At 36.7% G+C, this 22,320-nt stretch overlaps 1 protein-coding gene across 1 annotated transcript in view; it reads right to left on the bottom strand.

Moving 5' to 3' along the window:
- LOC150107054 (transmembrane 9 superfamily member 1-like) overlaps window positions 1-22,320 on the bottom strand; it is a 372,331-nt gene that overhangs the window by 167,455 nt on the left and 182,556 nt on the right. Inside the window, exon 7 of the mRNA XM_090392919.1 lies at window positions 21,025-21,088. Within this exon, the coding sequence (XP_090249045.1) occupies window positions 21,025-21,088 (64 nt within the window). The remainder of the gene's footprint in view (window positions 1-21,024; window positions 21,089-22,320) is intronic.

The raw sequence follows: 22,320 nt of genomic DNA on the forward strand, positions 1-22,320 counted from the left end.
AAGAAATGGTTGACTCGGATGATATATCAAAACTAGAAAATAAAGGACTGATATTATCATTACCCAAGATTTTGATTGACAGGTGAGAATTAACTGTAGCATCAGAAACTGAATTGGACAATACACTGGTATGCACACATTCACCAATTGATGAAAGGATTGTTGTTATCACTACCTAAGATTTTGATTGGCAGGTGAGAATTAACTGAAGAATCAGAAACTGAAAGGGACAATACACTGGTATGTACACATTCACCTGACAGTTGGCCTTCAGCAACCAGGTCAAGGCCCTTAGAAAGTTGATTTAGTTGACCATACTCATTTGGTAAGTCTGTCTCCTTATAGGAGGAGATGACCTTGCTAATGCTTCTGCCTTGGTATCTCCACTTGGGCCTAGCTCCCACTGAAGAGACCTCAATAAAGGTCGAAACTAGTCTGGGTAGTGGCCCTTCCCTTAATGCATAACATTATACATATCCACAAAGAGATGTGTTTTGCATTATGGGAGATACTGAGATAGGAGTGTTGGTAGCTTGCTCCACCTTTGCAAGGAGTTGCCCAGCATTGTACCACTTTACCCCAGTCCAGAAGATACTTTCAGGTGCAAACTTTGTTTGCACACACTTGGATAAAGGATTAAACTAAATTTACTACTGTCTCCTTATCCTTTAATGATACCAAGTCATCTATAACACTGTTACTTGAGTTGTCAAATGTTGTTTGCAAATATTTACCCAGTTTATAATAAATTTTGTTTAATCCTTTATCCAAGTGTGAGCAAACAAAGTTTGTGCCTGAAAGTATCTTCAGGACTGGGGTAAGGTGGTACAACACCAGGTCAACTCGTTGCAAAGGTGGAGCAAGCTACCAACACTCCTATCTCAGTATCTCCTATAATGCAAAATACATCTCCTTGCGGATATGTCTAATGTCATGCATTAAGGGAAGTGCCACTACCCCCTTAATGCATAACATTAGACATATCCGCAAGGAGATGTGTTTTGCATTATAGGAGATACTGAGATAGGAGTGTTGGTTTCTTGCTCCACCTTTGCAACGAGTTGCCCTGGTGTACCACCCTACCCCAGTCCTGAAGATACTTTCAGGCGCAAACTTTGTTTGCTCACACTTGGATAAAGGATTAAACTAAATTTATTATACTCTAACCAAGTGAAAAATAAACTTTCAACAAATTACCCAGTTTAATTTTACTAAATGGGATAGAAACCAGCGTTTCAAGATGCTTAACCTCTGACAACGACTGCCTTACATTACCTATATCAGACTTTTTGGCCATTTGACTCTTTGTAATGTTCAGATCTAAGTCCATCATAGGTCTTTTTGACGATTCCCCTTGTTGACTCTTACTTATCTGTGTTTCCTTCTTTGAATGCCATTTTCTCTGGCCAGACACAATATGACTATGCATGTTCGGTTTCCCTGTTTCCTGATGATCATTACCTGAAGCTCCCTGCTGTGTGCCTTCCACAGAATTATAGCACTCAATAGCAACTTCCAAAAAATCTTTAATTTTTAGCAACTCCACAGCTTTTAGCAATGATGGAAGCATATCCCGTGAAATATTAATCTCTCCATAGTACATATATTGTACCAAGCTAAAGATTAACAGCGCAGTCTGTATTATCATCACTGAAAACAGAAGAAATGATAAACTTACAATGATATTGAGCATTTAAAATAATTTTCCCAAAGTGATTTAGTTTAAACAAAGCAGTACTATTTATTTTCCAATATTCCTTATTTCATCTATTAATAGAAACATAATCTAAATTTTAGCGTTCTATTGCACGCTGAGTTATTCTGAGAGTCTCTTCTTTTCTTGTCGTGTTCCATGTTTCTGATCCATATGTGAGTGATGGAAGAATGTCATTATTAAATAGTTTTGCCTTCGCAGAGATGTCAAGATTTGGATCAGAAAGTGTTTCTTTTAGTCTGTTGAATGACAGCCATGCAGCTTTCTTTCTTTTTGCTAGTTCTTCAGATAAATCGTTATTCATTTTTATTGTTTATCCCAAGTAATTGTAGGAGTCAACTTGTTCTATAGGGATGTTATCAATACATAGGTGACTGTCACTTGTGTAGATGTTTTTGATCCATTTTGTTTTTTATAGATTCATTTCAGACACGAAAGTTTTCAAGTAACAGTTGGCTTGCATCAAGGGTCAGCATTAAGTCCGTTTCTGTTTAATATTGTGATGGAGGTGGTAACAGAGGAGGTGAGAGAAGATGCGCCTTGGACAATGTTGTATGCAGATGACATCTTGCTGTGTGTAGATTCAAGAGAAAAAGCGGGAACTAAACTGGAAAGATGGAGAAAAGTACTGGAAGAGAGAGGTATGAGACTGAGCAGAAGTAAGACAGAGTATATGTGTTACACAGTGGGTGGCAGTGGCAGACAGACCTGGAAGGAAATGTCATCAGGAAGGTGATACTTAGGTTCAACAGTGGAAGAAGATGGAGGAGCTGAGAAGGAAGTGGGATGCAGGATACAAGCGGGTTGGAGGAACTAGAGGGAGATGGCTGGAGTGTTATGTGATAAGAAGGTGCCCGATCAATCTGAAAGGCAAAATTTATAGGACAGTAGTGAGGCCAGCTATGACATATGCTATAGAAACTGTGGCCCTGAGGAAAAATAACATCAGCAGGATGGAAGTAGCAGAGATGAGAATGCTTAGGTGGATGTGCGGTGTGACCAGAAAGGATCGTCTGAGAAATGACTATGTTAGGGGAACAGTGAAAGTTACGAACTTAGGAGCGAAAATACAGGAGGCAAGGTTGAGATGGCTTGGTCATGTGATGAGGAGGGAGGATGAATATGTGGGAAGAAGGGTCATGCAGATGGATGTGCAAGGAAGGCGGAAGCGTGGGCTGCCAAAGAAGAGATGGAGGGAACTGGTAGAAGAGGACTTGAAGATGAAGAACTTGGATGTGGTGACAGCCCAAGACAGGAAGGTGTGGAAGAGACTCATTACAAACAGTGACCCCACTTAAGTGGGAGAAGCTGCAGAAGAAGAAGAATGCTTATTCCTCTGTTTAGATCTATTTTTTTCAGAATATATTCTAAAGTGCTAGTAAATAGATTTGGGGAGATCACATCGCCTTGACGGACCCCTCTCTTTATATCTATATTTATAGGTTGATCAAATAGTGTTATTTGTGTGGTCTGAATTTTATTAATTTCTTTTATCATGTGGATGTAAGTAGGATCCACATTTATTTCCAGTAAGGCACTGATGACAGCATTGGTTCTATGGCATCAAATGCTTTTTTAAAATCAATAAAGAGGAAACATAGAGGGATTCGGAATTCTCTGCATTTTTCTGTTAGTTGTGAAATGACCTGGATATGACCTATTGTGGAGAAGTCTCTTCTGAATCCTGCCTGCTCTCTACTGGAGTTGTCTTTGAGAATGTTTGGGATTCTGTTCAGTATTACTCTGTTCATGATTTTATATATGTGAGAGAGTAGACAGATTGGACGATAGTTTTTTTAACGTCTTCCTTGTTCCCTTTTTTGAATAGAAGTATGGTTTTTGAGGTCTTCCATTCCTCTGGAATCTTTCTTTCTTTGAAGTATCACGTAAATCTGGCAACAAGGTGGACCAATTATTTTCACAGCCAAGGCTTTGAAAATAATTGGTCCACCTTGTTGGATTTCTTCAGCCTTAACATGATCAAGCCCTGAGGCTTTACTTTTACTCATTTTCTTAATTCTATTTCTTCTGGAAGTATATCTGGTATATTGCTTGGTTTTGGAATGATAGGTTCTGAAACTTGGCACTTAGTTGCATAGAGATTATAAAAATTCTGCACAATTTATTCTATCCTTTTTTATTAGTATGTTTTTCTCCATTTCGATCCTGTAAAGCAGATGGAATCGACTATTTAAGTTGTACTTTAAGTCTTTCTCTATTTTTTTCAGGCTGGTTTTTGCCTGCACTGCTTCTGCTTCATACCAAAATTTAGTATAAAAGAAAATTCAAAGAAGCTTATGTGATACTGATCCATAATCCTGATCTCAATAAGAACAATGGATTAACAATTCCAGGAATCGAGAAGGATCATCTGCAATGCATATAGCATCTAGGAATAGAACAAAAGAAGAACAGAGACAGAACTCCAAAAACAAAAACACAAAATACCTGGTCAATGAACAATAAACAGAACCTAAAAATAACAGGACTGTATAGAATTTAACTAGTAGTAATTGACATATATCCACATATTTAAGTGTTTTATTATTATTTTCAATGTTTTTATAATTATTACTATTACTATTATTACGGGCAACTCCAGGGAGTCATTAGACTCATCGAGGGAGGCCCCAAATCATATTCATCACAACTATTTGACATTCATACAGTATCTATCATACCTCGCCTTAAACTCATTCACTGTCACAGCATCCACCACAGACTCAGGGAGCGCATTCCACTCATTCACTACTCTAAAAGTAAAGAACCCAGCTCTAACACCTTTACTAACCACACTTTTGCCCAGTTTCCATGGATGTCCCCTAGTCCTCCCACAACCAACCCTGTTCTCAAAAATATCTTCTGAATTAATTTTATAGAAACCCTTCAGTAATTTGAATGTCTCAATCATATCTCCCCTCCTCCGCCTATCAACCAATTTTTGCAACCCACAAATCCTCAACCTGTTCTCATACGGTTCATTCCACAGACCTGCTATCATCTTGGTCACTCGCCTCTGGATCCTCTCCACCTCCTCCCCATCAAGAAGAAACCTGGGTGACCAAATCTGAGCACAGTAGTCTAGATGGGGTCTTATCAAGGCTTGATAGAGAGGAACAATAACCTGCTTGTCTCTGCTTGTCAACGTATTATTCAGCAACCAAGTGATTTGATGAGCTGTTTTGGTCACTTTTGCAATGTGTCCCCTAAATTTCAATTCCTTATCTACCAACACTCCTAAATCTCATGCCTCATCAATTTCCTGGAGCATGGTTCCACCAATGCAGTAAACTGCTGCCAATCTTTTCACCCCAAAATGCATAACCTTACATTTTGCCACATTAAACTGACATCCATTCTCCTTAGCCCAGACCTCCAATCTATCCAAATCATCCTGCAAAATTTTGACGTCATCTGCATTCACTATTGCCCTACCCAACTTCGCATCATCCGCAAACAAATGAACTGTTCCTCTCAGATCATTTCCTATATCATTTATGAACAAATTAAACAGCAGTGGTCCAAGAACAGATCCTTGTGGCACACCACTAGTCACAGGCCGTCTTGTGGACTCTACTCCCGAGTAAACCACTCTCTGATATCTCTCCGTCAACCACCCTCCTATCCATCTCACCAACCCTATGTCCATTCCCATATGCTGCAATTTACTGATTAGAATTCCATGTGGAATCCTGTCAAAGGCCTTGGCAAGGTCCAGTAGAATCACCGTAAACCCATTACCCTTATCCAGTTCAGCCGTCACTGTGTTATAATACGTGAGCAAGTTACTGAGGCATGACCTACCCTTCACAAAACCATGCTGTCCCCGATACAGTATCCCATTTTCTTCTATCCAATCTTGTATTTTCCTCTTCACTATTTTCTCTAAGACCTTGACAATGATTCCTGATATGCTAATCGGTCGGTAATTTACAACAGCAGTCTTGGAACCACCTTTCTGCAGTGGAACTATTTTCCCCTCTTTCCACCCGCTCGGGACTAACCCAGACCCGAGACTCAAATTAAACAAAATGGTCAAGGGTACTGACAATTCTTTAGCTGCTTCTCGTACAATACGAGCTGGTATACCATCCAATCCCACAGATGTATTGACATTGAGGTTATGCAATAGACTACTCACCTCCACTTCATTAACCACAATTCCCGTATAATTTACTGGTTTATTCGTTTCTGCAATGTCACCACCTGGATGATATACTTTTGCAAAGTGCTCACTCAGTAACTCAACTATCTCAACTGATTCAGTTACCTCCCTACCATCGGCATTCTTTAAAATCAATCTGCCATGTACATTTTTCCTTTTACTTGCTACATATCTAAAAAACTGTTTAGGATTCTCTTTAGCCTGCATGGCCAATGTTCTTTCGTAATCCTTTTTTGCTTTTCTTACCACACTCGTCACCCTTCTGGCCTGCGCTTTATATCGTTCATGTGCCTGCCGGTCACCCTTCTCCTTAAATTCCCTCCATAGTTGTTTCTTTTTTTGCAACTCAAGCTTAATGGTGTTATTCATCCATTTAACCCCTACTTGATTTATTATTCGGACTCTAGGTATACAGTCAGCCATTGCTTCATGCAAGCACTTCTTAACTACCTCCCATGCACTATCAACTTCTAATCCTTGCAGTTGTACATGCCATGGCACTGAACCAATCAAACTCCTAAGCTTGTCATACTTTCCAGCCTGATAATTCCACATGTACCCTGTCTTAATTGAAAATTCTACACCTTTAGCCACCTCCCAAGTTAAGACCCTATGATCACTCTCACCGATTGGTGGCAATGTGGTCATATTTGTTACAGCCAAATCCTCAGATGTAATTACTAGGTCAAGCACTCTCTGACCCCTAGTATTTTCCATTACATGCTGTCGCAGATAGTTATCCCTTAGTAACCGCATAAAATCCAGTTCCTTCCTCCCGTGTGTCCTCTCCTCACTCCAATCAATGCGACCATAGTTGAAATCTCCCATAATAATCACCCTCCTTCCACCCATTTCTTCTATTTGCTTGTGCATACTGTCACCACCATCTTTTCCATCACCTGGTCTATAGCAGCACCCAATTGTATATTTAGTTCTGCTAGCTACAATCTCACACCAAATGGCCTCAAATGTGCTCTTTTCTCTATCCTGCAATTCAACTTCTATTCTCCTTGGCTGGAGCTCATCAGCTATCATTAACAATACCCCTCTCCCCATTTTATTCTCTCTGTCATTCCTGAACACACTATACCCATCACATTCAATCCCACTAGTTATATCATCTACAGTCAGCCATGTTTCACTAATACCAATAACCTGTGGTCTGGAAGTGCCAACCATGGCCAAAAACTCTTCCTTCTTGTTCCTAATACTCCTAGCATTAGTGTACATGAATTTAAGACCCCCATTAGCCCCAACCCTACCTTAATGCCTTATATTAACTATCCCACTCAGATTTGTTGTCCTTATTTGCTCTGGCATATTATATTCATTCTTACATTCAACTGCCTCCATAAGGACTGTATCTCTACTCCCCCCCCCCTAACAAATCTAGTTTCCCTGAATTTGCACATCCACTACATTCAGCAACACTTTCTCAAGTCTTCTTACACCGTAACCATTCAAATACAAGCCATCCATCTTATGTAGATCCTTTCGCCCATCAAACTCACTCCACACATCCATAAATTCCACACCACTCGTCATACATAACCCACGCATAAAGTCATTTGCAATTACAGCCCTCCTTTTAAACATTTCACTGTCATACCGTGGCAAAAGACTAATCATTCTAACTCTCTCACTCTTTTCTTTTGCTACCTCAAAAAATTCATTCAGGTCTTCTATCATTTCCATTTTATCTCCTTTCAAATCATTCGTACCTGCCACAACAATCATTTCTTTCATCCTTTCCTTTTGCTCTCTAATAGACGCAGTTACGTCCTTTATGGTCGCACCAGGTTGGTACGATTTTGTCAAATCCTCTACTAACACACCTCGTACTAACGAGTCTCCATACAGCACTCTATCCTTCATTTTGTTCATGTTCACATTCATACGTCTATTTTTCCTGTCATACCTTTTATTATTGGTTGGTTCATTCAGTCTACTTTTGTTCATGCACTCTAGCTGCTGTTTTGCTCTTTCTATTGCACTATTCAACAATGCGATCTCACTCAATGCATCTATCTCATCTTTTTTGTTCTCTGAGAAACCATTTATACTATCATTCACACTTTCTACATTCACACTCTCACAATTTTCATGTACAACCTTGCCGTTTCTTGTCATATCCCTATTTCCTTCATTCTGAAGGTTGACAAAAATATCACACTCACGATCCGAAATACACTTCAATTCCGCATTCTCCCTACATTTTCTACACACATTCAATCCTTTATTATCATCTAACCACACTCCGACCGCACTCCGCAAAGCGTACATTTCACAGCTAGTACACTGACTCATTTCTTTTATGCTACCGTTCTTTGATAACGATGGCGAACCTTCATTACTGGCCGCCATTTTCCTTCGCACAGGTGCCATACTTATCTGTAACGTGTTTTGTCAAATTATACGTTATAACACACCAAAAATAGACGCACTAAAATACGCAATGCAAACAAAACAAAACTACACAATATTAAGTAATTTGTATCGATAACTGAAAATGATACTTATCTTATCTGGAGCTTGCACGAACACTACACATTACGAATTCATCTAGCGGTGACTTCCCGACATAGATTATGTTATAAAACACTTTAGTACACTAACCACGCTAATAAAGCTCCAATAATATACCAAAATTAAACACTTAAGTCCATTAAATTGAATCCAAAACACCAATAAATCAACAAAAAACACAAATCTCTCAGGAGCTCTCCGATAGCACGTCCGTTCACCAGCTAGCCTCGACACCAACGATCTATAATATCGATCGACACCAACGATATTATTATAATTTTTTTTCAGACTTCCTCCTTATTTTTCCAGAGGTCAGGCTAGGATCAACAGTTAACAGCAGTTGTACTGTAGCTTACTAAAGTGTATTGTGATGTAGCTTGTATCCAATTGTGTGTGTGTGTGTGTATATCTGGGGTATATAAAATGAAGGTCACCATGAGGAGTATTCCTAATAATGAACTTGATATGAAGGTCGAAATGTTGTATTATTTCATCTTAGTTTTAAGTAAGTAATTGCTTTAACATGGGAATTTGTCTTCGTAATTTCTATACAATGAATCTTCATCTTCAGTTTTATGTGACCTTTCATCTCAGATTCCTTTCAGATTCAGATTAGTATTCTTTCCTCTACTTATAAGATTTTTTCAATAGTCTCCAGGACATTTTGCCACCTTGGTGATATTAAGCTGATATTAAGTTGGTATTATATTCTTTCCAACATCTTCTCCATGAATTTGATTTAGCTACATTTACACAAACTCAGTATTCTTACATTTTTCTTTGCATTCTTTCAGAGCACATGCTGATTTACTTGCCAGGAACGTTTGATACAATTTCTTCTTTTCCAGGATTGTGACTAACTTTTGGGACCTGATATGGAAGTTCTAATTTTTAACTTAATCTACCCAGCACAATGACAACTTGTAATATCTACAATAGTAACAGATGTAAAAATAGGCCACCATGCTTTAGAGAAAGGTAGGTAGCCCTTCTTAATGTTTACCCTGATTGATTTATTGCTAAAATCCCTTCAGGTTTATTTTCCACTGGAGTGATAAATTTGGGCAGAAAACTATAGCTGAGGCTAGCCAAACAAACAAAATGGCAGGAAATAGAGCCCCAAAGCCTGAATATAACATCCTGTATTTGTTACATAGAATAATGTTATGTTTTAGTTTTTTTTTTTTTTAAATAACATAACACCAATCATGTCCACCTGGTACTTCTCCAATTGTTTTTCCCATTACACTTTTTCGTTGATATCTGTTATGCTGATGGTGGAAACCTTGAATTCTGCTGATAGTAATTTGGTCTTTGTAGAGTTTGTTTACTGTCTTTTCATTGTTCAAACATAGCACAGACCTTGTGTAACCTTGACTCCTCAGGCAACATGAAATCATATCACGTTGTATTATCATTCTAATTTGGTTTAAGAGTGCAATTTGGTTTAAGAGTTCAATAAGAATGCAATTTGGTTGGCAAAGAAATTCTAGAACAACTACATATACTAAATTAGTAGAATCAGGTTCTACTAATTTAGAATATGTAATGATTAGCAAGTTACTGAGAATACAGACAAAAGAAAGATTATGCCAAATTTAGAATAAATGAACTACAAGAGACAGCAAAAAAAACAATGGAATGTTAAAGATAAAGTGGCTATACTGCTCCATGAGTATAACATCAAAGTGGTTTTTTTTTTTTTTTTTTTTTTTACCTTTGCATAAAATCTCCAGATTCTTACATCCACCAAAACCTCCACATCATCTCATGAAAAAAACAAGACATTTATGAGATTCATTCCTCTTGCATGCTATGTAAGCCAGACAGGAAGGTCAGGAGAGATTTGCATATCTGAACATATTAAAGATATCGAAAACAGAAGACAGCATAAATCAGGCTTGGCATCCCACACAATCACACAGGCCATAAATAGTATGACAAAAATTCCATATATTGATCAAAATTGTTTTACAAGAAAGCCTCACATATACTTAGGTACCCACACAATGTAACCAAAATCAAGGCGTAATCTTATCATCAAGTTCAATCTGCTTTCATTAAAAATCTAACTATTACATTGTGCTCACATTATATGCAACTCAATGACTTCTCAGAGCAGACCATACAGCATTATTATTATTATTCCTAAAAACTGCACCTAAACAAAACCTCAGAGACGTAGTTATAAAATTGCAATTGATATCCCCCTACAGCTTAATGATATTCAGACCACAAATCGGATTCCTAGGAAGAGCAAAAAACAAGGCTTGCCACAGCCTGCACCAGTCATAGTTCGTCTTACAAGCAAGTCCACAAGAGACAATCTCATAAAAGCTAGCAGACAGAAAAAACCAGTTGCGAAGGACTTGAACGCATTGCAAGATAATACACCAATCTTCTTATCCGAATATTTAACACCATTCAACCAGAATATGTTGCACCAAGCAAGAAAAGAAAACAGAAAAAAATTACCAATTTTTGTGGATCAGAGATGCCAATATTCTTGAGTAAGTCACAAACTTCAAAGCCAATGCAAATTAAAAGCTCAAAAGACATAGAAAGGCTGCCGCAGTGGGGGGGATTCATAATTAGTTAAAAAAGAAGACCACTATAAAATGAATGTCAACCATCAAGACAGATGCAATAACACCAGAATATATCGGCAATTTCACTTTCATCGGACCTTTCAGATCATTCATTTGACCTCCCAAATCAGCCTACTTCCAACACAGCAATCAAATCAATAAAAAAAAGCATGACACCGGTTATATATATATAACCGGTGTCATGCTCAGATAAGCTTATTAAAAAGCTTCGAGGATGAAAGCAGAAACATTATATCTGAACCGATAAAGGAAAAAAAAAAATTTGTTACATTGAAGTACTGTACAGTAATCCCTCGATTAATGTGCCCCCGATTAGTGCATCATTTTTTTTTGATACTCAAATTCAATCAGTGCACCTATATACATCTTAAAAATAAATGGTACAGATTTTAAAAATTTTCGATCTATACATTTTTATGGCCAACTATTTTAAAAAATCACTCACCAGAATGAAATAATTTAGTTACCAAGTTACCGATTTAAAACATTTTACAGTTATTTTTAATGGTATACTACGCTACTTCCATGTACACTATGTTTCAAATTTTTACCGCTAAAATTTATGTCGTCTGCTGTAGTATGCCCACAGATTCAAGACCCCTACGACACTTCTGTGCATGTCACAAAAGGAGAATTTATTCCGATAATGGGGTAATCAATCCATCTTCTGGGATGAGTTGTTTATTATTACACATTGGAAAATTAACTTCTCTTTTATGATCAGTGTAGTTTTTAAAGTGGTAACTATTTTGCTTGTATAACAGTTGGGAAATTTTATCTATAAAGCACGTGATTTTGCGTGTTGGCGACCAATTCATACGTCCTCCATTTCTTTCTCTCCTTCGATGATAACGTCCAAGAGTTAATTAAATCTCATTCTGAAGAACTGGGTGATTCCGACCTGCTAAATTTAGATGCACAGTGGGAAGATCCCAAAGAATATGAAGAAAATTTAACCACTGATAGTCAGCCAAAAGAGATTTCACAGAAACAATTTGAAAATATTTTTCGTACAATCGAAGTTTTTAAGCAGCAATGCTTGGAGACTGACCCTGATGAAGAGAGAAGCAGTAAAATTTGCAGAAAAGTAGAAGAGGCAATAGAGCCATACCATCAGTTGTATGAAAAAAAAAAAAGAAACAAAATGCCTGCCAAACTACGTTAGCTCAATTCTTTGTTAAGAAGTAGAATAATAAAATTTATATTCTGAATATGTTTTATTGTCTTTCAGCTTCATGGTTTTCCTTTAACTATGCCATGATACATACCTTAATTCTTTTATAAAAAAATTAAGGTTCAAAAAAGAAATTTGAGGAATGACTTATAATTTTTCCCATAGGTTATTATATTCGATTAGTGTGTTTTCGATTAATGGGCCTGTTTTAAAGAACGCATTAGGAACACTAATCGAGGGATTGCTGTAGTTACAGCGCTTACATACATTAAAAGCAAAAATTTTAAATATATATAAACTTATTTTTATCCTATAAATGATGTTAAAAAAATTATTTAATTAATTAATCCTTTGATGTAAAGGTTTCTTAGAATAATAATATAATAATAATATATATAAGAATTAAAGAGTAAAAAAAAAATAAAATTAAAAAATATATAAAAAGCAAAAATCGTAAAATATAACATACTGTTAAAAATGTAATCTTATTCAATTGCAAACTATAAATTACCATCTACAGTAACTATTATTATATCATCAGCTAACGCCTATTTGTTCCCGTATAGGGAGTAGACAAGGCTGTTTCTAAGCCCTATCTAACTTTTGGAGACTGAGTGGGCAGTTCAATCTCCACTGGTAGCCAATCAAAGATAGCTGGCCCAAGGTTATCACTAATTAATTGGCACACAGTGAAGAAGGCAGCTAGTAAGTGCTGCCAAATGGTGGTCTCTAACACAATATTATTTAATGTCTGAAAATAGTGTGGGTTTGACAGCCAATTTTCTTGAGTTTACAGGACGAAAAACCCGAGTTTCCGGGAGGGAAAACCTGCTTGCCCGTGCCAGAGATCAACTAACTCTGGAACCAGTCGAGAAAAGGCTTAGAAAAAGTTCCTCTAGTCAGCGACTAGATTCAAATGCCTTTCGTCGTGTGGCCAAGCACTGTAGAAGGTAAACGCCAATTCTACTGAGCTATACAGGCTCTATTATTACACATTATATAAAAAAAGGAAAATTTGTATGAAATTCATTGTTAAAAATAAAAAAAATAGAACAACACGTTTTGTAAATAGGTAATTTTTAGAATTTTTAAATTTTGTAATTTCTATAATTTTATAATGTAATTATTATATGTATGCAAGACAAAATGTTTAAAAAAATTTTTTTTTAATTATTCAGGCCTCCATAGAGTCAAGAGACTCATCGTGGAAGGACCTTCCTAGGAAACACAAAGTCTATCATACCACTCCTTGACCGTTCTTACTCTCACCACTCTATCAGGCAATGCATTCCATGGTTCAACCACTATCCACGCAAAGAAACCACTCCTCACCTTCTTGCTCACAGCTTCCTTTCGTAACTTCCAGTGATGGCCCCTTGTCATCACTCCTTCCCGTTGTTCCATCAAGTGAAAGAACTCCCCAGTGTCAACTCTGCAGTCCACTTTCCCTCAGCCGATCCTCATAACTAACACTGTACAGTCCTGAAACCATCTTTGTTCTCTGCCTCTGCACCCTTTCCACAGTTAATTTATCCCCTTCAAATCTTGGCGACCAAATTTGAGAACAATAGTCTAAGTGTGGTCTGATTAGAGTCTTATACAAGGAACGATAACTCTGTTATCTCTGCAGGTCAGCGTCCTTCTCAGTATTACAGCAGTCCTCTGGGTTACCTTCACCATTTTTGCAATATGCTCCCAGAATTTGTTTTCTATCAATCATCAACCCCCCCCCCCAGATCTCTTGTCTCTCCTACTTCCTGCCAGTACAGTTCATCCAATTGAGTATGCAGCCTCCCATTGATATATCCCAAACTTCAAGACTACATTTTGCTGTGTTAAACCGACATCCCCATTCATATTCCCATCTGTGTAGTTTATTCAAATCCTCTTGCAGGGCTGCCACATCTGCACTATTACTAATAACCCTTCCCAGCTTCACATCATCTGCAAATAACTGAATATCCCCTTGCAATCCATTGACAATGTCATTGATATACAGGTCCCAGTACTGAGCCCTGTGGAACCCCATTTGTAACTTTCTGCCTCCTTAATATTTCCCCACAGTACACAACTCTATTATACCTATCAGACAGCCAATCCTGAATCCAATTGACTAACCCGACATCTAAACCCATGTGCTGCAACTTAAGTATCAGCTTATTATGTGGCACCCTGTCAAATGCCTTTGCAAAATACAAAAAATGGCAGTATATGCCTTTCCCTCATCAACTGCTCTTGTCACTTTATTATAAAAGGCAATCATATTACTAAAGCAAGAGCACCCTGTAACAAATCCATGTTGACTCTCACAGAAAACATTACCTTCATCTGCCCAACGATGTATATTCAACTAATTTCTCCAAGACCTTAACAACTACTGATGACACACAAACTGGCTTATAATTAGAACACTTCCAGTCTGGTACTGCACTTTTGCAATGGCACTATCTTACCTTCTTTCCATTCCTTCAGTACCTTTCTCATAGCCAGACTTTCATTGAAAAGCCAGGTCAACGGAACTGTCAGTTCTTTAGCACATTCTCTCGAGCCCATAGTGAAATACCAGCCAGTCCCAGAGCTTTACTGACATCCAGAGTACTCAGTATTTGGAACACACTCTCCTCTTGCACATCTAAACCTCGAACCTGTCCTATCCCTCTAGTATTAAAACCTAATTCTTCAGGATGAAATACTCCAATAAAGTGTTCACTTGAACAACTCCACTATGTCCTCTGCATAAGTCATTCTATTTCCATTTTTATCCCACAATATCATTCTTCCACAATAATTTCTCCTCCTACTAGCCACATAGCTAAAAAATTCCTTACGATTTTCTTTGGATATTAATGCCAATCTCTTCTCATATTCATTTTGCCTTCCTCACCATACTAGTCACTCTCCTGGCCTGAGTCTTATATTCTTCATGCATCTGCTCTCCACCCCTCTTCTTACATCTCTTCCATAACCTCTTTTTCACCTGCAGTTCCTGTTTGATATTGTTTATCATCCACTTTACACCAAATTGTGTCCTCTTCTTCACTTATGGAATACAGCTTACTATTGCTGCTAACAAATATTCCTTCACAATTTCCCAAGCACTAATGATATCCTGGCCTTCCAATTCTGCCCTCCATGGAACTGCCCCAAGTTGATATCTAAGACTACCATAATCACCCACCTTATAATTCCACATATGTTCCATTTTCTTTGATACTCCTGCATGTCTATTCATCTTCCAAGTGAAAACCACATCGTCACTCTCTCCATATTGTTGATTTGATTCCTATAATGCAAGTTCAAACAACAATGTAGCAGTAGGAAGATTTCCTATCCCATATATTTCTGGAATCTTGGAACCAATCTCTAGAATCCTTAAAAAGTATAATCTAGTGGATACATTTGTTCCTTTCAACAAACTTTCATTATGGTTCCCATCTTCTAAAGATAAACAATCCCCTCTCTCTTCCTGGGGTTTATCTACCAAATTACGTGTGACTGTCACCTTTCTTACTTCACACAAACTGAACATTCAGTGGACAAAAAAATGCAAGAACACTATCTTATGTTGTTAATAGGAAATCTATCATTGCACAACATTGAATTGATACTGACCACAATATCCTACGGTGTGAAATGCACTTACATTTTGTTACCATAAGATTGAAGGTTTATTTACAGAAAATGACAAAGCCTTACCACTCTGACCACACCTGAATCGAATAGCTGCCTCTCACTATCAAAAATATGGCAGTCTTATTCCAATCACACATCATTAATTTATTATTATTTATTTTTTAATTATAAAAAAAATAATAATACTATGTTTCCTCAGTTATTCCTTTGTATTGTTTTATGTAACAGCATGCAGCTCTTACTGTTTCAAATAATCTATGTTCATGTTCTACTTTGTATTCAACTGTCTGATGCCACTGATGATGACCTGTAATTTTAAGGTTGAAATATTTGGCCATTAAATGTATTATTTACTCTTCTGGTTGCATTATTATAATCTTAATTTGTGAAATCTTATGGCACAAGTATTGGTGAAACAACAATTACTGCTAAAGCTTAGTATGAACACAGTTACCTAACTCAATACAAGTACCTTCTTAGGTATTCATTACCTGGAAATGAGGGGGAGGCAAGTTATTTACGCGGTGTGGCTATTAAATAACGAGACTGGTTGAAAAATGTGGTTTATTATTAACAACTGTACAACTTAATTGTTATCCCCCTTCAACATACTCCCCTCCTCTATCTATGCACCAATGCATACGAATTTTCCATTGTTGGAAGCAGTGCTGCAAGTCATCAGGAGCACTGCTGTTTTCTCCTTTACCTCATCCACTGACTGAAAATGGATGCCCTTCAATGTGGATTTCAACTTTGGAAAAAGGTAAGTCGCATGAAGCTAAGTCTGGTGAGTAAGATGGATCGATGTACTGGAAAACTCCCACATCACTGAGAATGAAAAAAGCAAGAATGAGCAAGTCAAAACTGAAGGCAATGCTGATCAATTTTTTTTTTTTATATATCAATGGCATGGTAATGATTGAATGGGTACCAGAGGGTCAGACAGTTAACCAACATATCACCTTGAGGTTCTGACCAAACTGAGAGAATGAGTGAGGAAGAAGAGACCCGATCTATGGAAGAACAACTCTTGGATTCTCCATCACGGCAATGCTCCAGCCCAAAGTGAACTGTCTGTAAAGAAGTATCTGGCTGATAAAAAGATCCCAGTGTTGGACCATCCACCTCACTCACTGGACTTAGCTCCATGCAACTTTACTTTTACCAAAGTTGAAATCCACATTGAAGGGCACCCATTTTCAGTCAGTGGATGAGGTAAAGGAGGAAATGGCAGCACTACTGAAGCATATAACACCTGATGACTTGCAGCACTGCTTCCAACAATGGAAAATTTGTATGCAACAGTGTATAGACAGAGGAGGGGAGTATATTAAAGGGGATAACAATTAAGTTGTACAATTTTAATAATAAACCACATTTTTGCAACCAGTTTTGTTATTTAATAGCCACACCTCACATACCACATTTTGATAGTACATACACTGCATTTTTTTTTTTTTCCTTTTTAGTAAAGACTAATATCTTGAGATTCAGGAAGCATAAAACTAGCTAAACAAAAGTCATGGGAAGACTTTGGTAAGAGTATGGAAAATAAATAGGAAAGTGGCAAAATACTCTGGAGGCTACTGATATAGCTTAGAAATGGCGGAAAGAGAACTGTTAAAGGAATCAAAGATGATAAAGGTGACTAGAAAAGCGAAGATAAAGATATTTTAGATATCTAAAGTAATTACTTTGAAAGATTACAAAATTCATTTATTTCGTATCCAAACACAAGTGGTACGGTTGTAAGTGGTACAACATTATTTACAACAAATTAGGTTACATTACAAATGAGAACAGTTTAAATTTGATAGGTGAATTATACAGGGAAAAATAAGTAAAATATGAAGAAAAAGAAACTATACATAAGTTATATATCATAAATATGGTCAGATGTTCCTCCAGTATCTTGCTCAATCAACTGCTCTTTCTGTGCAGGATATAAGGTCTTCTTTTGTGCAGGGTGATTGAAGAAAGGGACAAGAAAGAAGGTGTTCCATGGACTGGGTTGTCCCACACTCACAATTATTTGGTCCAGTGATGTAGTCCCATTTGATGAGGTTTTGTTTGCAGCGTTCTGTTGTTAGAAGTCTGCAGAGGCTTTTCCAAGTATTCCAGTCCAAGTGGGCACAATGTGGAAGATGTTTGGCTGTTGGAATATCAGTATTATTCTCAGGATATAGTGCAAGCCATTGCACTATACCCTGAGAATAATACTGGCTTCTGGCTAAACACAGGTTGCTAGGATCAGATTTTTACCTTGACAAGCACTTGAGAAAACAATAAGGATCTGCATTTGTTTTGGAGGGTTTTTAGGTTACTAAATGAAACAAGCAGTGACAGTACAGTGGTAGGAAGCATTCAAGAGAATGTAAGTAGGAGTGCATAACAATACTTTAGGAAGAAAAATTCATCAAAAGCCTTAAATATGGAAAGGTAGTTGGAGTAGATGATATTTGACCAGTAATGTCGGCATGGTTGGCCGAGTGGCTAGTGTATTCACTCTCCAACCAACAGATCACAGGTTTGAATCCTGCTTTGGAAGAAAGAGAGCTGGCTTCCCTAAACACAGGTTGCTAGGATCAGATTTTCACCTTGACAAACACTTGAGTAAACTAAGGATTTGCATTTAAGTTTTGTAGATTGGATCTGAAAAAGGCATATGACAAAATGCCACGAGAAATGGTGTTCGAAGCATTAAAATTATAAATAAGATTGAATAGGTATTTATGTAGAATAACATATAGTCTATATTTGAGTTGTAAGTCGGCATTTAGAATTTTTGAAGGGACATGAAGGTGATAAGCATCTGCCTCCAAATTATTGACTGTTGTGCTCACCTTGGAAAAGAACAATAATCAATCAACTTCCTTGACACATGGAGAACTGTCAACTAATCTGTGACATCAACATGGATTTTTGCCAATCATGATTCACAGCAAATTTCCTCAACCTCCTCAGGACATGTGCTATGGAAAGGTTTGTAGAAACCTGTGCTATTGCACTTAATTTTCAATGCATTTGATAGTGTCTGGCACCTAAGGGCTTCTCAACAAACTGCCATCTTATGGCAAGCCTTCTTCCCTTTGTAATGGATTGACAAGTTTCACTCAGGTTGTTAATTACATGTAATGGTGGAGTATTCTCTTGAGATTTTACTATTAATACAGATTTTCACCTTATGTCCTTACAGCTCTATTATTTCAGCTACCCTCTTCCTCATCAATGGCTTGCATGCATTGACCTAAAACTCTCATAGTTTTGCTGATGATCACACTCTCTGCTCATACAACATACCTTGTAACTGCTCAAATATCTCATGCTTTAAGATCATCTACAAAAAGTCCCTTAAACACAGATCTTCAAACCATCCTGCAATGAGGCAATAACAACCTAGTCACCTTCATCTTCAATGCTTCCAAATGACAATATTTTTTTTTTCCTTGAGGAAAAAAAAAGAAAAAAAAAAAGACAGTTCTTTCCTCCTTACCTTCGACAAGACTCAACAGTCAAGAGATCCATTTTCCTTCTTAGACTGACTCATACCTCTGACCTTTCCTGGCATCACTTTTACAGCATCTTCAGCTTCCAGAAAACGTAGTCTTCTCTTGTAGTCAGGGCTTTACTTTGTATCTAACGTCATTTACTCTGTGCAAATCCACCCAACCGTGGAATACTGCTCTCGCATTTGGGATGGCACCCCTTAAAAACCTTTAAAAATACTTGGTGCTATTCACAGGAGAGCAGCTTAGTTGTTTAACAATTTCCTCTCACAGATATTCTCTTCAACCATTGTTCTCACAGAGAGTCAGTTATCGGTTTTCACACACTGTCTCTTGCACTGATATTTAGAAAGGCACTGTTCAGCAGAAATAATATACATTATGCCTACCATTTCTGCTAAATCTACAATAATATACAATAATAAGCAACCATTTCATAACATACTATGAAAATCATAATAATAAAGAAAAGGTGCTATATAATAATAAAGAAAAGGTGCAATTATATTTAATATCTACATGAATTAGATGATTGACTAAAGCATGGTTTTACAAATGTGATGTTTTTCCTTTGCCTTTATAGCAACTCCTTCCAATGCTATGTTACTGGAGGATTCAAAAGCTTGGTCAAGACCGATCAACTGTCTTTCTTCATTCATGAATAGATATTTAACTTTTATTTAAATTTTCCTTTTTACACTTCCTATTTACACTTACCTATACATACTATTTACACTTTCTTTCCTTCAGCTTTAAATTTTTTTTCTCTTACTAAAGGGCAATATATGACGAGTTCTATAAAATCAATCATATCATCCATCCATTTATTCTTAAAAGCAAAACATTAATTTAGCAGTAATTGAAATATAATCCATTTTAACAGGGAAAACATTAAATTTCCCAAAGCAAGCAACCTGTTTGTTTACAGTTGAGCTACCTATTTGATCTCTGATGTCACAGAGGCAAGAAGCACTGGAAGACAGGAACTGACAAGTGAAGTGAATAGAGATAAGCTACCTATTAATACTCTGTAAAAGTAAGATAAAATATTGCACTTGTCATTTTCTTATTATACAATTGCCATTAAATAAAAAAACCTGAAAAACTGATATATCATCTGATCCAAAGATAGGTTGCTAAGTATTTTTTACATCACTGGTTGCTATCAACATCTATGGCATTAAAGTGTTTAATCTAGTACTAATTGCAAGCTGGTTTAAACTCATTATAAGGTCTAATGGAATGAACACAGCACAGAGGAATAATAAAATACAAGTTTATTGGATCCTATATTTCGTCTCTGTCACAGACACATCATCATCAGGGATACAATCTCAAAATTGTAAAAGCACACAAAAACACTCAAAACAATAAGTGGGAAAATAAAATGAGAGTAAGAGTCTAAAGTCCTATGAGGGGTGCCCTGTATGGCTGTTATTTAGCTAGCCTTAGCTGTTGGATGAGAGGCCTAATAATTAGTTTCCCAAATCTTGGGAAGTTTAACACCACTATATCTATTAAGATTAATTAGGCTGGGTTAAAAAATCTGATACTGATTCTAAGAAAATACTTTCCAGTTTATAATTAAGCATTTAATCATTGTTCTTTTGTTATGAGTGATATAGAAAACTTATAAATAAACAGCTGCTAATGAATCATAAAAAAATCCCATACAAATGACAATTACTTAAGTTTACCTCAAGCGTTTTAGGAAAAAATGATGAACTTTGTGACTTCTTGATACGATCATCATAAGTTAAGCTGAAATAAAGAAAAAATAAATATAATTCTTGATTTTTGGAAACTAATTGTAAGCCAATTTGCTCTAAGTCAGGGGTGGCCAACCTATCAAATTCCACACCAATTTTTTCACGTACAAGTTTAGATGTGCCATACAACTCTTGTACCCTTAAAAACTCGCTGTAAAAATATGTTAATATAAACATGATATATTAATTTAATATAAGAATAAGATAAACATTACTTACCATAATTAGACTTCTGAGTCTGTTTTGACTTCGCCAAGTTTTTATAATGTTTGGAGTTAGATTAGTTATTATTGAGAGCAACAGAGAAAAAAGCAGATGAAAGAAGAATTGAATCATCCGAAAATGAAATTTCTGTGCAGAACTGAAGGAGTCACAATAATGGACAAAATGAAAAGCAGCGAAATCAGAAAAAAACTTGGAATTACAACCTCCCTAAATGAAACAGTTATTTGCTATAGAGAAAAATGGAAAGAACACATACTGAGAATGAATAGAAGCAGAATATCTAAACAAATTCTAAATTACCACCCAAAAGGTACTCGATGCAGAGGAAGGCCCTTAAAAAGATGGAATCGAGTCCGGAACAGGCCTGGAAAGGAAGAAGAACAGAGAATTCTTCAAATTTGAATCAGTCAATCACGATCAGTCAGAGCAATTTTGTCTACATTCCTTTTGCTATTTTTATCACCAAGACATTTTGCAAATATTAGTAGATAAGGCTTAACAATTTCTTCTCCATCAGGGAAAGACTTCTGTTTTGTTGGCTAATTCTAAAGCAATTTTACAGGATGTGTCTGTCATTGCCAAAATTTCATAATTTTTTTTCACAAATACATTTTGTCTTCTTTTGATTTGTTCCTTTCTCTTAATCATATATTCTCTCAGTAACTCAGACCCCCAAGCACTAGCTTCAGTTTTCTTTCTATTTCAGTCTGATGTTGAGTTTAATTGTGTATTAAAATCATGTCTTTTATTATGTGAGAAAGTGTTTTCATAAACAATATACAAAGGTTTTCCTGACAGACGTTTTAAATAAGAACTCATTTTCCCACTGTTCATTGAATTCACACGTCTGTTTTTCTTTTGAAAAGTGATGGGTAATTGAATGTAAACTTTTCTTAATTTTCGAAAAAGTACAAAACTGCAAAGGACAAACAAAACACAACTATGTAGTGCACAAGTATCAATTGTAAACTGACTGACAAAAACCTGCAACGCACCACT

This window comes from Typopeltis vanoorti, chromosome 5 (genome assembly GCF_054136105.1).
Source record: "Typopeltis vanoorti isolate ZY-2024b chromosome 5, IOZ_Tvanoo_1.0, whole genome shotgun sequence".
Classification (NCBI taxonomy): Eukaryota; Metazoa; Arthropoda; class Arachnida; order Uropygi; family Thelyphonidae; genus Typopeltis; species Typopeltis vanoorti.